Consider the following 16,446-nt stretch of genomic DNA (forward strand, 5'->3'; position numbering starts at 1 on the left):
TTAATGCTTTCCAACATATTGGAAGTAGTTGGGCCGGCAATCCTCCTTGGCCAGCCAGGGCTCACCCTCGTAGAATTTGCCGGGAGTACATCCGGAGCACTTGGGCGAGTTGGGGCAGTTGAAGTAAGGAATGTGACGGTACCCGATGTCCCGGAACCTGCAGGGGAAAAGAAACAGGTTAGTTTTGTACAACGTCGACTTCGACGGACTGAATTTCACTTACCAGTGAACCTTGGACTTATCAGCGAAGAGACCCAGGGCGATCGAGTGGACGGGAGCATCGCCCCATCGTTCGTAGTAGAAACCACCCGAACGATCCAAGTAATCGAAGTAGGCCGAGTACTTCTCACCCCGGAAGAACTCCATGTCTCCGATTTCGAAGTTGGACCAGAAGTGACACGTAGAGTATCCATTGGCACCAGACGTGTGCTCCGGGCGCAATTGGTCATCCACCAGCCAATCCATCATGTTGTTATCGGACAGGTAGGTCGGGTTGGCGGCAAGAAATTCCTGCGTCTTGGGCCACAAGGTCGGGATACTTTCGGGGGCATCGAAGAGGTTGATGGTGAATCCGTAGGTGATGTTGCGATCTTCCACGAATCGGAAGACGTCATAGTCGACGTTGCAGAAGAACTGAACCTTGGGCTCGACACGCCAGTAGTAGCGATATTTCTCGAGCGCAGGGTGCTTGTAGAACATTCCACTGTTCCAACGGCACATGTTGTGGTAGGAGATCTTGTCGCTGTATTGGATACCCTTCTCCTTCAGCATTTCAGCCGATTCGCGGAAGAGATCCTTGTTGATGAAGTCGGGCATATCCCAATGCTCCTTGGGAACCTGCTCTGTTTCTGGGGTCAGACCAATATCCTGGTTTCACAAATCTGGAAGGCGCCGTACCGTATATGCATTTCGCCTTAGTTTCCGCCTGCGTCCGCCTCTTGAACTCCTGGGTGAACGGCTGGTCATTGAAGAAGATCCAAGGGTAGTTGAACTTGTTGTTCCATGTTCGCTCCAGATCACGCATGGTCGGGATGAGATCGTCGAGTTCTTCGTTTCGGACAAGGGAGATCAATGCCGCGTTGGTCCGGGCAGAGTTGGGACTATCGGGGGCATAGTCGTTGTCTTCAGCGCGCCATAACTTCCCTTCGGGTTCTCCGGTTGCTGCAACGGAATATTCAGTTAGCATCAACGGGCAGATCCTGCATGACAAGGAAGAGCAGTGAACAGCAATCACGGAAGATTGAACGGGGGAAACGAACGTTCTAGGAGAGGGTCGTTTTTTATGCCCTCATAAGGCTGAGACCCCTTAATGCTGATGGTAGAGGGGGCTTTGTTGACTTGGAAGACAAGGAAGAGGACCAGGATGATGCATGCTGCACCGAGCATGCGAATGGGTCTTGCGACAGCCATCTTTACCGTCAAAACCAGACAGAGGGGGACACGGGTCTGGGAGGAAGTTGACTGGGACTTTGACAGGAGAACCGGAGCGGCCAGACTTGGGATTACGGAGTTAATCGATTGCTTATTATGGGCGCCCGCCGCCTTCCCCCAACGGGCCTAGCGTGGGCGGCAGTAAATCGAGAGGGCATCAGTGCCGCGTCAACCTCCGTCGCATTAATACTCCTCGCTCTCTCGCTCTGCGCATCGCATGGATCATGGGGTGTTGGGCGACGGCTTTCGACCTGGTTTCTGTCTGATCCTCCCATTATGGCTGTTGCTGCCACCATAGGCACGCTGACGGATGAGCTGGTTGCGACCGTTGCGAAACTTGATACCAAGGTATCTAGACCTACTAAATACATTGTGAAACAATAAGATAGCTAATGACTTGTTGTAGGATACGCCGCGATTCAGAAATTTGAAGCGACGCGCTGAAGAGACGTTCAAATCCAACCATGCGCGCACGAATCAGTTTGCCGTTGCGAGTCAGCTCGATGGCCTGCAAGAGAAGTTCCAGGTTATCAATAAAGATGACCTGGCAGATGCTCTGCGGTTACGCCTGACCGAGCTGAATGAACACCGAAGCTCTTGGTCTCCAGAGTTTTTATCTCTGTTACTGCAGCTTGCAGACCGTCCGGCGCAGCTGTCGAGTCTAGATCGCATTGAGCAGCCGATGCTGGAACAGGACAAGTCGATTTCCTGGAATGACTTGGACGCCGCTGGATCAGCATTCTGTGACGAAGACATCTGGGAAACCGTTGATTTTGGTGCAGAATCTTCCGATGACGATCTACCGTCTGTGTCTAGCGCGGGTCACCCTTCGCGGAATCTACCCTCTACTTCTATAGCCCCGGACGAGGACTATGTCATCCCAGACGATATCTTCTCCCCATTAGATGACGAGGATTTGATCTTATCAATAAAAAGCGCACAATTCTGGAGAGATGAAAATAATCACAATGTTGAGAAACACCAAAAATACTCGTCTCGTGTCATAACCGAGCTCCAGGTTTTAAGAGAGGCCATCTTCATGCTTCAAGGACTCCCGACGTCGATATTCTGGCGGCTTGATGACAGTATCGAGGTGGATCGAAGGTACAAGCTGGCACAAGTGTCCGATGAAACGTTTTTACCATTATTACGAAACTTGTGTTCCATTGGGGCTCGAGTAGACATTCTCAGGCGATTCATCAGGCTTCCGCAGACTATTGCGCACTTGCAGACATTTCGTCGAGCCATTGAGGATTGTCTACATGATTTTGACGGGTATTTGTCGACTGTGCAATCCCAATATCTTTCGCAAAGTGCAAGCGTTGCTGTTAGCCTTCTGCAGTTATCCGAAAACGTCCATAGAGAGTCAAGGCTGCTGCTACTTTTGGCGGATATTGTTTCCAAACTCAAGCACAGCGGATCGGAAAATCCCGTTAGGTGCTTGGATCTACTATACGACCTGGTTTGCATGGCACAGGCCACAGGCTATGATGAATTTAGGTATCTGGCTAAAATGTTTTTCTCGTGCTTCGAGACGTATGCACGACCGATGAACCTTTGGATGGAGACAGGAGAGTTGAAGGACTCAATTGGTGGAACGCTTTTCATTCTTGACAATCGCAACGATAGCGATCTCCGGACACTTTGGCACGACTGGTACACTCTGGATGAGGCGTCACGGCTTTTAAGTGCCCCTAAGTTTATTCAACCACTTGCCCGCAAGATCTTCATTACAGGAAAGAGTACGGTGTTTCTACAACATTTGAATGTGTCGCACGATCAGGAGCACCAACGCGAGGGTCCGTTGACATTTGACGACGTCTTTCCGGAAGACGCGTCCTCGCTTTATCTGCCGTTTTCTGCCATGATTGAGTCTGCCTTTGGAAAACTGGTTAATAGGCAACATACTCTTAAATCGAGTTGGCTGCGACAGGAGCTTGATCAACAGTGCGGCCTGTGGGCCTCACTCGAGGCCCTGGAGCATATCTATCTCTGCAAAGACATGAGCGTCGTGGGGCCCGTGGACAACAAGATCTTCGAGCTTATCGACCGCGGCAAAGGTGCTTGGAATGACAGATACTTGCTCACTGATATAGCACAGAGTGCATTCAGCGCGTTACCTGAGATTGACCCGTCCAGGCTGATCGTTCGATCCAACAAAAATATCAACGACAAGCTCGGTCGCCATCGTTCCGTGAAGATCCTCGAAACCATCTCGTTCGATTACATCTTGCCCTGGCCCGTTGCAAACATCATCACAAAGGATGCCATTCTGGGGTACCGGCGCCTCTCCACATTTCTAATGCAGATCCGCAGGGCAATGTACATGATCCAAAAACAGCGCCTACAGTATTCCAGCGGACCAGATAAAATTTCTGGCAGCAGCACCAACCCCGTGGACTATGTTTTGCGGCATAATATGCTGTGGTTTTTGAATACTCTGTATGGCCATATGACGGGATTTGTTGTTTCCACGGCTGTCGCGTCACTGCGCAAGGCTCTAGACAAAGCCACCGACGTGGATGCCATGATCGCTGCCCATCGCGCACATATGGTCTCTTTAGAAGACCAGTGCCTTCTGTCCAAGAACTTGCATGCTCTCCATCAAGCCATCCTTACGCTGCTTGACCTGTGTGTAAGCTTTGCGGATCTCCAAGCTACCAAGCAAGGCGCATCACAAGCCACATCACAAGCCGAGTGGACCAAACCGTCGCGCCATGACGATGACGATGACGAGGATAGCGATGCTTCTGATGCGGACGAGGACGCGATGGCCACGTCCTTCCACGAACAACACTATAATGAACGGCTACATGATATCAAGAATCAATTTGACCGGCTCGTCAGCTTCATGACGGCCGGATTGAAGGGCGTTGGACGAGTAGATGGTCAGCTTAGCTGGGAGATCCTAGCAGAGAAGCTCGAATGGAGAAAGGCACGTTCGGGGTTGAACGGGGCTTGAGGCGCAGTTGCTGGGAATTTTGGGTTTGCATGACTTTTGATGAATCTATGTCACCCTTAGTGGGAATCTGTCTACATTTAATACCCCGATAGAAGCCACGGAGTTTTCTTCCTGTTTACGGAGTACTCAAAGCATAGTTAAATCATGTGTTCATAAGGCGATGAGTCAGCCCGATTAAGGTACGGTCCCACCGCGGCCAGTCGTGGACTTTCGTAGACTTTCCTAGTCCACTTCTTCCATCCACTTTCCTTCCCTGTGCTTTTTTCGCTCGCGGTTGGTTCTTGCGGAGCAGTCATCTCCGGTTAGTTCGTGCCTCCCCAACCGGATTGGAATCAATACTAATTAACTAGTTAACCTTGATATTCCCTTGCCTGCCTTCCTTCGTTCCCTGCGAGCAATTACCGTTTGGGGGCAAATTACGCGTTTTGGTTCTAGTCCCATCACGCTATCTTTTTTTTACTTTTTTTTTTTCTCTCTCACTTCATGCTAGTGGGGGCTGGCATGACATCTGATAGAAAAAAAACTCAATCATTGTGAACGACGCTCTTTTGATGATTTCCTTCCTCTCATCTCCCGGGTTTGAGAGATTGTATATCCCCTCATCCGACAAGGCTTCACCGTCACCGCCCATTCTGCTGCCATGTCTCAGCAGCACTCGGACCTGATTGTCGATGGTGATGCCCCGCCGCCATATGGAGAAGACACCAGGAGTACCACTGACTCACAGGACGATGCGGCTCTATTGGTGCGTATCAAACCCAGATCGATCTCCCGAGAGAGATGCTTATGACGCATGCTGACTGGTCACTTGCAGAGAACCATGGGCTACAAGCCCGTAAGTTTGATAAACTCTTACCTTAACCTAAATTAGAATGCGAAGCTCATGCAGGTCTAGGTCCTCCATCGGACTTATACATTGTTCGAGAATTTTGCGACCACGTTTGGTAGGTCGAATATGACCTGTCTGATCTGCAGTCTTCCGGATTCTAACGCGCCTTCTTAGCCGCTCTTTACTTCGTCGGAGGTGTTCGCGTTACTTTTAGTACCGGTATCGCTGCAGGTGGTAACCTGGCTTACTGGTTAGTGTTGATCTTGCAGTAACGAGATGCTTCAAAACTGACCATTCAACAGGACAAGTTACATCGTGACGGTGGTTTTCACCTTCATCACGGCCGCTGTGATTGCGGAAGTCTGTTCTGCCTCGCCATCCGCCGGCTCCATCTATCTCTGGGCTGCCGAAGCTGGCGGTCCTCGATATGGTCGGCTGCTTGGTTTCATCGTCGCCTGGTGGAGTACGACGGCATGGACGACATTCTGTGCGAGTAACACGCAATCGGCTGTCAACTACATGCTTTCGGTGAGCCATGTCTCACACCCGTGGTGTGATTGGGTTTATATTAACCAGGAATAGGAACTGACGGTTTTCAACGTCGATTTCCCAACTGACACATCGTCAGTCAAGTTTCGCGCGGTGCAATGGATTTGTACTGAGGTTCTGCTTGCATTGGCCGCGCTCCTCAACTTTATGCCGCGTATGTTGCCATCCGCTGGGATCTACCGTCCGTGTCACTAACTACCTCGTAGCCAGGTATTTCAAATGGGTGTTCTACTTATCGTCCATCATCGTTCTTTTGGACTTCTTCCTGAACGTCATCTGGCTCCCCATTGGTGTTGCTAACACATGGGGATTCCGGACCGCCGAAGAGGCTTTCATGTCCACCTACAACGGCACAGGGGCACCTCCAGGCTGGAACTGGTGTTTGTCCTACCTGGCCACAGCCGGTATCCTAATCGGATTCGACGCCTCGGGTCACGTCGCCGAAGAAACCAAGAACGCCTCCGTCACCGCAGCACGTGGCATCTTCTGGAGTACCGTCGCTAGTGGAATTGGTGGTCTGGCTACCATCATCTTATTCCTGTTCTGTGCCGTATGTGCCAATCTTGTTCCCACCCGCAAATAACCATTGCCAATGACATCACTAATCTGCCCTATAGCCTGACGCTGACACGCTCTTCTCCTTCGGCTCCCCTCAACCGTTCGTCCCTCTCTACGCTGTCGTCCTGGGCAAGGGCGGGCACATCTTTATGAATATCATCTGCGTCGTTGCCCTCTGGCTTGTAAATTCCTCTCCCCCTCTCCCCCATCTCAACACCATTAACAATCTACCAGAACACAGCTGTAGCCATCGTCGCCGCCTCCCGTCTCGTCTTCGCTGTCGCGCGTGACGGCGTCCTCCCCTTCTCCGGCTGGGTCTCGCGCGTCCACCACGGTCAGCCCCGGAACGCCGTGACCGTCGTTTGGGGCGTTGCGGCGCTAATCACCTGCACGCTGCTCCCCTCCGACGTGGCCTTCACGTCGCTGGTCTCCGCTGCGGGTGTGCCCAGCGCCGCCGCTTACGGGCTCATCTGTCTTGGCCGGCTCCTGTGCACGCCATCGCGCTTCCCCAAGCCCAAATGGAGTCTCGGAAGACTGAGCAAGCCGTTCCAGTTTATTGGTGTTTTCTGGAACGGATGGGTCGTGGCTGTTTTGTTCTCGCCATATGAGTGGCCTGTCACTGGGGCGAATTTGAATTGTAAGTTTTCCCTTCCCTTAGTTCCTTTGTCCTGTCTATCCCAGACCGTTTGATTATCACCTCTGAGAGAGAGAGAGAGAGAGAGAGAGAGAGAGAGAGAGAGAGAGAGAGAGAACAGATGCTAACCGCGGATCCGCGCATAAAAACAGACGCCCCAATCATCATGGCCGCAGTGACTATCTTCGCTATCATCTCCTACCTCGTCATGCCCGAGGAAGCCTGGCTCCCTCGCAACCGCATCTCGCATTTCATCGACAGCAAGGGCGTGACTGAGACCGTCGAAGAAGTCGACGTTGGCCAGAGACCGCTTACCTCGCCGTCTCCACCATCGGGAGATGCGCAGGACGGAAGTGGGACCGGAACTGCAAATGTCGACGCGAGTGGATCCAGCGCTGCTGTTGCTGATACTTCTGTTCCTGAGTTTGGAGAGAGGCGCAGGAAGGGCACTGCTGGGTTGAGCGGTGGTGGTGACGAATGATAAATTTATAAGTGAGTAGTTGGTAAGGTTATAGTACGTGCTATCAGAACAGCACTTGAAGTAGAGTATATAGTATACCCTCGTGGGGAAGGAAGGAGCCTAGAGTCGGTTATGATGGAGATGCTAAAGTGACCTGATGAAAAAAGGTGGCAATTGTGCAGTTCAATTTATTTCTGTATGTATGATAATGATATCTCGAGGATTGATCTTTTGGCATGATTTCCAAAACTACTCAGCAAAACTACTTAGTATTAGCGTCTCATGAGACTTCATTCAAGGAAGGTATCCATGTGTAATACCTCTCATAGACACATAGGCTGGGATGAGCCATTATTCTTGACCCCGTCCGCAAGTCATCTGACGTGATGGGAGCAGCAGCAGGACATATACGACGCGTTGCACTGCGCCACATCACTACCACCACGCGTTAGAGTCTGCCAGAGACCACGAACAGTATCTGATACCGCTTCCTAGTATCTGGTCCTCACTCGAAGTTCTCCTTCCCTCTTGACACTTTCTCGCACACAGAAAAGCAAAATATCTGCACGGATTTCCTAATCTGGGTCGAAAACATAAGCAATTATTTCACCTTTGCACATACATACCTACCATCGATCCCTCATCACCGCATCTTCCAGCTAACGAGAACATATGTACAGAACAGAAGCCATGGTACTTTACAATATCGAACCGAACAAGTTCTTCCCGGGCAGTCCGAGAATCCGCATGATGAAACTCAAAGCCAAAAGAAAAGAGCGAGGTTATGGAGAAGGTGGAAAAACTAGCGTATGAGGATAGAGACAACGTATTCGGCTGGATCAACCCGTTCGAGCGAAGAGCAAGCGACGAAGAACGGGATAAACATTTGAAGCGTCTACTAGGTGTACAGGAAATGGATCGCATACTACGGCAGATGGAAGACAGGGCTACGTTGTATTATCACAAAAGGGTAAGTAAACCAGTAAGCAGGCAATCCCAGCCTATGTATGAAGAATGTTCTGAATTTCGCTGAGCCCGGACTGAAACAGCTAGGGTTGCACCCCTGTGGTATGTTACCACTGAATGATAAGCAGCGGATGCGATCCTGGGATGAGAAAAACCTGTCACGCTATGGTGATGAGAGAGGCAAGGAATTGAGCTGCATCCCGGTATTGTTAGGCTCTAGGGAGTATGACTTTTCTATGGGAAGTAGGTTATGTTCTACAATCTATTCAACTGTGGCTTTCTGACTGAAGCAGCTAGGATGTATCTACTGCGACGGATGGTTTGATAACACAATCGTGTCAGAGCTGTGTATGACTGTTGCACGTAATCCTGTTAAAGGTCCGTGGGTAGAGTGAAGGGATGCAGCCACTCGATCAATGGATCTTTTCACTTCTATCCCTGCGAAGGAATTTCTTGATATATAGGCCAGTGCGGCTGGCATTGAAGGCAATCGGATTTATTCAATGTTATTTTACCTGAATCATAGCCGAAAGAAGGGGCATTTGGTCTACATAACACCAGTCGTAGGAATTAGGTATCCGTACGCTGACTCTTGATAATATGCAGGCCAGCAATGTCTCGATTTCATTGGGGACTATCATTTCCCCAGTCTTAATAAGGCCTATGTTCGCTGGTTCCTTGTATACCGTGCTACTAGTTTTCACCGAGAAAATCTCTAGCATATCTACAGTTCAAAAACTTTATCTAGAATATTATGACTCGAGGAAGTATCCTAGTCTACTCGACGGAAAACCTCTCATAGGTCGTGAAGGTAATATCAAAAATTCTATATCGTCTCTATAAATGCATAAATACAGATAGGTGCATGTGTATGGGTTATGTGCATAGACATCTGACAGATCGTAGACCAACAAAACATCTCATCTCAGAAGAAAGAGTGTAATCCAAGAATCCCATCCAAAAATCGAAAGTCTGTCTGTCAACCGATTCCAAATAGTAGTATTTGCACGAATCAGAATCGCATATATAAGTAAATGGGTAGGTAGGGTCCAGCCCCTGTCCAGGGTTGAATGGTTCTATTTCTTTCCGTTCCTGAACGCCGTCTTATATCGTATCATATCATGGCTGGTGATGAATGATGAATAAGAGAAAAGAAAAATGACGAAATCCCTGTCCTCGCTAATGATGGCTTGATCGAAAAATAGTAACTCCCCAGTCGGTTGGTGATAGGGTATAGAGGTGTGATGGATTGCTTGGAAAATTGTTGACCAGCAATGGAAATAAAGCAGAGGTATAAAAGATATGTAGGTGATATGTAAAGGTAGCGACGGGAGAGGAGAGGCGTAAATCATGGCAGGAGAATCGAGGATCGGACGTCATCCATCTTGTCGACCCATCCTTCGGGGAAGGCTCGTTGTTTGAACCAGGCCTGTTCTAGCTTGTCGAGGGCTTTGTCGACATTCTAAGAGAAATTAGCGGCGTTCATGATTTCTCATGGCGATGAGAGGCATACCTTAAATCCAAACCGTTGGAGATCAAGCATGGTTTGTCGCACCCATTTCTGTTCTCGTTCATCTCGCGTTTCACGCCCCGCCGTAAACAGAGGCCAGAGCACCGCCAGCTGTCCGACATCCTTGGCAAGCTTGCCGATTAGACTTAGAACACGAGTTGCGAGCATGTCCATCACGGCTCTCGGAGGCTGCCGGTCGGGCCGCTCAGCCGCCGCCACCTTGTGTAGGTAGAGGTTGGTCGCCTTTTCATACGCCTCGATGCATCCAGTATATTCCAGAATTTCCGGGAAAGCATATTGCCGCAAGCTTTCGTCATCTAAGTCGCCAAGTTGCTGAAAGCACTGGGGGGCGTTGAGTCGCCACTCGGCTAGTCGGATGAACAAATCACGAGAAACCAAGTCTTGTTGCTCGTATGACATCCACCCTTGTGATTTTGCCTTTCCGAATGAACTGATGGCAGCCTGGATTTCCATCATTACAGACCAGCATGATCGAAGTTCCACGAGTAGAGAGTGTTCGGCAGGCGTCTCGGTCGAGAGGCTCGGAGTCCCCAGGTTGTACTCCCAACCACCGCCATGCGTTCGCCAGTAGCTCCCTTCGACCACCGTCCCTTCCGAGGTGGCACATGCGCCGGCAACGTCGAGATAGGATAAGAGAGAAACGAGGAATTGCCGTAGCGGATGGTTTGTTTCGGCGAGGCGTTGCGCTTCCTTGGCGGGATCGCTATTTGGAATGAACAGAAGGCGATAGATTTCGCGGGCCCCCTTGAGATGAACGGCCCAATTGTGATGTTGCGAGTCCATCATCTGGGTGGGATTAGATATTTTGTATGGTCAGTTAGACTGGAAACTCGACTTACCTCGAAAAGACCCAACAATAAGCAGGTGGCGAAGTCGGTTAATTGCAGGTGCGGTCCCGCTTGGTTGTACCTGGTCCTGAAAGATTTGACCACTTCTCCATACTTCCCCATGGCGTGTTGGAAATGTGTAATCCGCTGTTGCCCTCGCGAGGTATTTGCAAGATGCAATGCACCCAACGCCTGCATCGCACTGGCCATGGATGGAGATGATCGAGCAAGTTCGGGGAAATATCGACGGAAAGGATTGATGTTGATGGAGTTGTCGTAGATGAGAAGTAACGTTGCCACTCGGTCAATGAAATGAGCATAATAGCGGCCTTCTAGATCTAACGAAGCAGTCATGAACTCGGCCGGGGATACCGGGTCCTGGAAGCGATACTTGATGGGTTTCGTGTCGGAGACCGTGGTGGGCGACACCACCACCGCATCGAAGGAATCCTCATCTTCGTCATTCTCCTTTTTGATCACTTTGCCGTCGACTGCAAAGGTGGTCATCACACCAGCAGCCGGCTTCTTCTCACGCTTCTTAGACCCGGGAGATGACGATGAAGAAGACGAGGAGGGCGGCGATTCTTGGGGTTGCGGAGGACCGTAGACCTTGAACGTCATCCGACCTTGGGTGCCGTCGCATTCGAGACCTAGACGCGAGCAATTCTTGCAGCATGGCGATGCCTCGTCACAGCGAACATGACGGCGACGACAGGTGGAGCAGCCGGTGAAGCCTCGGTGATGCCATCTGCGCACTCTCTTCCGTTTCTCAGGCGCTGCGGCGGGCGCAGGCTGAGGTTGCGGTTGAGGCGTGGACGAGGGCTGCTTCACCGGGGCACAAACCAGCGTATGAACCTCCATGGCGAGCAGAAGAGGCGAGTGGAAATGAGAGGCGAATGTGGGGTCGAGACATGAAGTTATCGGTCGTGTATGAGGAGGTAAATCCGCCGAGGGAGGGAGAGTCGCGGATTATAAGTGGGCAGCGAGGAAAATCCCAGGATAAAGCAGCGGAATCGAGAAGCAGGAGATCCGATCCGACGATTGACGGACACACAGGCCGGGAGAGAGAAGTCACGAAGGGACGAAGGATGCGAAGAAGAACAAGACAAGTCCCAACGGGGAGGAACCGAAAGAAGGGGAAGCGAATCACTGGACCCGGTGGGGCTCTGCCTGCCTTTCCACGCCGAAGGTTCGCCTCGTCCACTCGTCCATCTCTGCAGATCATCCTTTGCTCTTCCCGTTTCCTCCCTCTCATCCTCATCCTTAACCATTTTTATTCAATATTCAAACCTTCGACCATCAACATCCCCTGATCGATGCATGTCGCCCGGCGCGTGTCTACGGCACGCTGGAATCATCCAGATGCTGATCGACCCTAGTGGTTGATCATACTGTTCCCAGCAGCCGCGCAAAGACTTCAACTAATTGGCTTAGTTGCAGATTTAACCTTTTTTCTCCCTCCCATATGCACGGGGAAAAAAATACCTCATCTTTGATCCCTGCCAATGGACAATCCTCCTAAGTCCCTAAACACTGGGTTTGCCGGTTGGCCTCTGACTTTACACGAAGAAAATCACTAGCCGACCACTTCCTCTGCGCGGTTCCCCACACGATCCACCGCTGCGATTTCCTACCGGTGGAGTGATGTCGCTGGTGCCTTCGTGATTCGCCGATCCCATGAACTAGAGGCTAGGATCCTCCTGGGCCTTTCGAGCGATGAAATTGACAAGTGGAGGGGAGAGGGGGGGAAATGAGAAACTAGAGATGCACCGCGGAGAGAAATGATGGCCTCGAAGGATTCACGCCGACAGCTCACTAAATGCTCGCTATCTTGGCCCGCCAAGCACGAGCGAGACGCTGTCGATGTTTGTCTCTGTTGCGCTTTACTCGATGCAGTTGTCCCCTTGTGTCCTCTGATTCGAGCAAGCTGGTGCAATCCCGGTCCAAATTCCAGGGTCTTTTCATTTTCCTTTGTTCCTTCGATTGTTGCCCGCGTGGCATTCCTCCTGATGAATGGTTGAACTAGGGGGTGGAATATAATTCCATTCCTTTTAGTCAAAACTTTTTCTTTTTTTTTTTTCTTTTTTTTCGGTCTTACCGCCCCATGCATACAACGAAAAATCATGAACTGGAAAAGCAGGGGGAAAGCGGCTTGGTTTCAAAGATCAACGGTCTTTGCTCCAGTTCACCATTCCCTTTTCCCTCGTGAATTGTGGGCGGATGGATCCCGTCCCGGTGCGCCACGCTCCCAATGTGCCAATTTGCCAAATCTTCACAAGTGAGCAAAGACGGACTTGGCGAAGGTCCGACTCCGAGCGAACCTGCGAGATGGGATTTTCTTCTTGTGTCTTGGGGGCTTTTTTATTTTTATTTTTATTTATTTTAAATAGCATCCCTGGAATCCTGCTGGTCCGCTAAAGGAGAGGGGGGGGATAGCCTCCTTCGCATGGATTGGGTCGAGGGATTCGAGAAACTTTGCTCAATAATACGTTGCTCACCGGAAATCCACGGATTGATGGAGACCCTGTTCCACGGTAGTTTAGTCTTCAACTTCGCCTGACTTCGCCGGTTGAACAACTTTAATGAGGTCACTCGGTCTTGGCTCGCCGTCAAACCAGAGACTCACTTCTTTAATCAGCGTTGAGTTCGTTAGTCTGCGCTCTTCGACCCGCTCGTTGGTCACCATTATTGTCCAGAAGGCTATATGCCGGGACAATTCCCACGGAACGGTTGAGTCGATCGCCCATACAAGAGCCGGCGAGGCTTAGCTGATTACGCAGGATGGCCACCGTCTTACTTTGCTTCATTCGGATGCATCTTTGACTACGGGGTTGAGAATGCACAGTCAAAGAGTATGCAGGGCTGACGACGACCTGGTGACAATCGCCTCTAATTTGAGGAACTTGGCCTGGTCTGGCCAGGCCGGGCCAAGTCATGGCTCGATGAGATGCATTTTCACATGCAGGTCAAAGCCAGCAAGCAAACAAACGGCCTGTCAATTGCACCGACCGAACCCTGTGCCTCTTGACCGTCAGCCCGCTGTCACTGTCAGTGTCACTAGACTCGCCTAGGAGATTCCAGATGGAGAGGTCGACAATCTCAGAAGCACGCCGGTTTTAGCGGCTCGTTTCTTAATTAATGCCTTCCAGGATCTCGTGTTACCGCTTACCAGTCAGTGCAGCACTACTGATGAGCTAGATCTCCTAGTCCTTCCATCAGCATCAGGTCCAGGACCAAGTGATCGCCCAAGTATGATTGATCTGATAGTCGAAGGATCCAGGAAGCGCTGAACTTCCGGTCGGTCCCCCTTGTCCAGAACCCACAATTCATTAGGATCACTTCTTAGTTCTTATTACTGCAAGACAAACCCTATCGCAGGGAGCCACACGGAAGCCCGCCCTCGAGCCCATAAAACTCAAAGTAAATGAAAGGCCAGCCGCTCGCCAATCATAAGAAAGGGGATGGGTGACATGTCCCCGGTTTCATCTCTGATGCTCATTGCCTGTCTAGGTTAATATTGGCGCCTCGTTTGGCCTACGGTCAGATCTTGTCTTGCCTTTTGGTCTGTCGAGCTTGGCTAATGTTCCTCGGCAAAAGATGCTGACCGCTAGGCAAGAGGAGTGATGTTCTGAGGATCGTTTTTTCTTCAATTCCCGAGTACTAGAATATGTCAGTATCAACCTCAAATGCTCGAGAACTTAGAGGACGGATAAGAGACTCTCCACATTCCACATTCCACATTTCCACTTCCATAGGCCCCACTTCGTTCTTCTCCCACATCGGGTCCATCATTATTCACTACTAGCTAGCAGAGTAGTTTCTGAATTCTGGTTGACCACGCGACCAAGAAGATTTCTTCCTTAACAGACCCCTTAACTCAATTCTACGAAATAGTCTACGGTGTAGCCAACCCCTGAACCACGAGTCAAGCGTAATCAAGAAGTCTAAAAAATCAAACTAAACCAAACAAAAGAGCCACGGTTCCCTAGGCAGCCAAGACCAGATGAAAAAACCAAGAAGTCCACTTCCCTTAACTTTTGAACTCTTATGTCCAAGCCCTTTCATCGCCACCATAACCGGTCTTCTGCAACGCCATCCTGGTACAGGCATTCCGCCCATCCGCGCCGTTCTTGATCACGCCCGTCGTTCCATTCGTATACTCGAGCCAAACGATCCAGGCGGTGGAGTCGGAATCTAATTCCTTGTCCGTATCATCTCCGCTGGTGCACGACCATAAGGTTAAAAAGGGGTTCAGGAACTCGCTTCCCTGATTCTCACCCCCTGAGGGTGGAGACGGGGACCGGCCTGCGAACTTCAACTCAGTCACAGAGCCGGAGGGAATGGAGGCGCTGTGCGGGATCGTGTAGGTTATTTTTCTCTTGAAGAGATGTAAACTATACAATGTGGTTAGTATGTTTCGGTTGGTTTTGGGTTTGCGAGTTTAATTAGACAGTAGACATTAGACAATAAACTCCTACTCCGCACGGAGAAGGAGAAGGGAAGGACAGTGAGGCAAAGGAAAGGGGGATCTGTTTTGAGATATCAAATGAACAAAGTTAAATAGATAAGAAACCAAACCAAATGATCCTCCTGGCCACCGGCACGGGAGTATTCAGAAACATTCCAATCCTGCGCTACGAACTGTCGTGTTCACGGGTGAAAAACAAGCCGGGGGATCCTCGGGGCAATGTTAAGACGAGGTGGCTTTTCCGGTCCAGAAAGATCCGGCGTTGAGCTTGAGTTGAGAGAACCAGCGGATGTTCAGGGTGAATAATAATGGGGATGATGATCCAGGATTCCAGGAACGGGAGTGGGATTGGAGCTAGCGGGAGATGAAGAGATTGGGGATGGAGATTGAGCTTGGTTGTCCGACGGAGTGGAGGAGATGAGAGCGAGTACACAGCATGGATAGGAGGGCGAAGAGGTTCATTTTCAGTAACTATGTCGGCTCTATTGGTGTGTATTTGGGTGGGAGAGCAGAGGACCAGATAATGCGCAGTGAACGAGATCTCTCCATATCTACGGAGAGATCTCTCAATTGATCATGATATGATATGATCATGACAACCGAACCGCCTGAAGATCCCCATTCCCCAGCCGGCGATAGTCGATACCGAGGCTTGTGGGGTCCACTTGCACTGAGGACTGAGACACATGAGGTCATCGTGTCGGAGCCGATGCTAAGCCTAGTAGTCTAAGGGTGTAGCCGGTGCAGATTTTCTCGCGTGGCCAGTGGGTTTGACCAGGGTTGGGAATCCGGTTTTCCTCTTCTTGATACGGAGCCATCGGTAGTTGTGTCGAAAATCGAAATAAACATTAAAGCATGGGGGGTGGAGTTTGTAAGGCCTGCAAACTGCAAATATGTGGAGAGCTCCTCCCGTAGCGTTAGACTTGGGCGTAGCACACCTTGAGGAATGAGGCTTTGGTGCCTGAAGCTGGTGAATTGTGAAATCATGGATGGCTCAGCGACCAGCCTGATTAATCCGCCAGTACCAGATGTCCGAGGCAATCGGAGTATAATCCCTTTTATTCGACCCGTCCGCCTATGGCCAATGTTCTAAATTTGGCCCCCAAATTAGATTAATCATTACTCATCGGACGTGACCGTTGAGACCTGTGGAGATGTCCTGCCGTCTGCAAATTGATCAGCCACGGATTTTTGATTAATCTGGCGATTTTAGAATTCAACAGGCTCTCAC

General features: G+C 50.4%; 5 protein-coding genes across 5 annotated transcripts; 2 read left to right on the forward strand and 3 right to left on the reverse strand.

The window, feature by feature from the left end:
• On the reverse strand, window positions 1–1,410 carry KD926_006503 (glycosyltransferase family 15 protein; the record flags this gene model as incomplete). Its single annotated transcript, XM_053099494.1, has 4 exons — window positions 1–157; window positions 224–842; window positions 898–1,161; window positions 1,260–1,410. The coding sequence occupies 4 exons, from the start codon at window positions 1,408–1,410 to the stop codon at window positions 1–3; spliced, it is 1,191 nt and encodes a 396-aa protein (XP_052956760.1).
• A 117-nt stretch (window positions 1,411–1,527) lies between these two features.
• KD926_006504 (putative gamma-tubulin complex component GCP5) lies at window positions 1,528–4,393 on the forward strand (the record flags this gene model as incomplete). The annotated part of the gene is made up of 2 exons (XM_053099495.1): window positions 1,528–1,779; window positions 1,838–4,393. 2 exons carry the CDS (start codon window positions 1,528–1,530, stop codon window positions 4,391–4,393), a joined length of 2,808 nt encoding a protein of 935 aa, XP_052956761.1.
• Window positions 4,394–5,033: 640 nt separating this feature from the next.
• Window positions 5,034–7,444, forward strand: KD926_006505 (putative amino acid permease; the record flags this gene model as incomplete). The annotated part of the gene is made up of 10 exons (XM_053099496.1): window positions 5,034–5,138; window positions 5,208–5,228; window positions 5,289–5,337; window positions 5,397–5,472; window positions 5,525–5,750; window positions 5,805–5,925; window positions 5,978–6,321; window positions 6,389–6,511; window positions 6,564–6,966; window positions 7,116–7,444. 10 exons carry the CDS (start codon window positions 5,034–5,036, stop codon window positions 7,442–7,444), a joined length of 1,797 nt encoding a protein of 598 aa, XP_052956762.1.
• A 2,293-nt stretch (window positions 7,445–9,737) lies between these two features.
• KD926_006506 (Zn(II)2Cys6 transcription factor) lies at window positions 9,738–11,608 on the reverse strand (the record flags this gene model as incomplete). Its single annotated transcript, XM_053099497.1, has 3 exons — window positions 9,738–9,851; window positions 9,903–10,706; window positions 10,760–11,608. The coding sequence occupies 3 exons, from the start codon at window positions 11,606–11,608 to the stop codon at window positions 9,738–9,740; spliced, it is 1,767 nt and encodes a 588-aa protein (XP_052956763.1).
• Window positions 11,609–14,792: 3,184 nt separating this feature from the next.
• Window positions 14,793–15,911, reverse strand: KD926_006507 (uncharacterized protein; the record flags this gene model as incomplete). The annotated part of the gene is made up of 2 exons (XM_053099499.1): window positions 14,793–15,141; window positions 15,862–15,911. 2 exons carry the CDS (start codon window positions 15,909–15,911, stop codon window positions 14,793–14,795), a joined length of 399 nt encoding a protein of 132 aa, XP_052956764.1.
• Between the last annotated feature and the right edge of the window lie 535 nt (window positions 15,912–16,446).

This window comes from Aspergillus affinis, assembly GCF_023601865.1.
Source record: "Aspergillus affinis strain CMG 70 chromosome Unknown NODE_34_length_287566_cov_88_205910, whole genome shotgun sequence".
Lineage (NCBI taxonomy): Eukaryota > Fungi > Ascomycota > Eurotiomycetes > Eurotiales > Aspergillaceae > Aspergillus > Aspergillus affinis.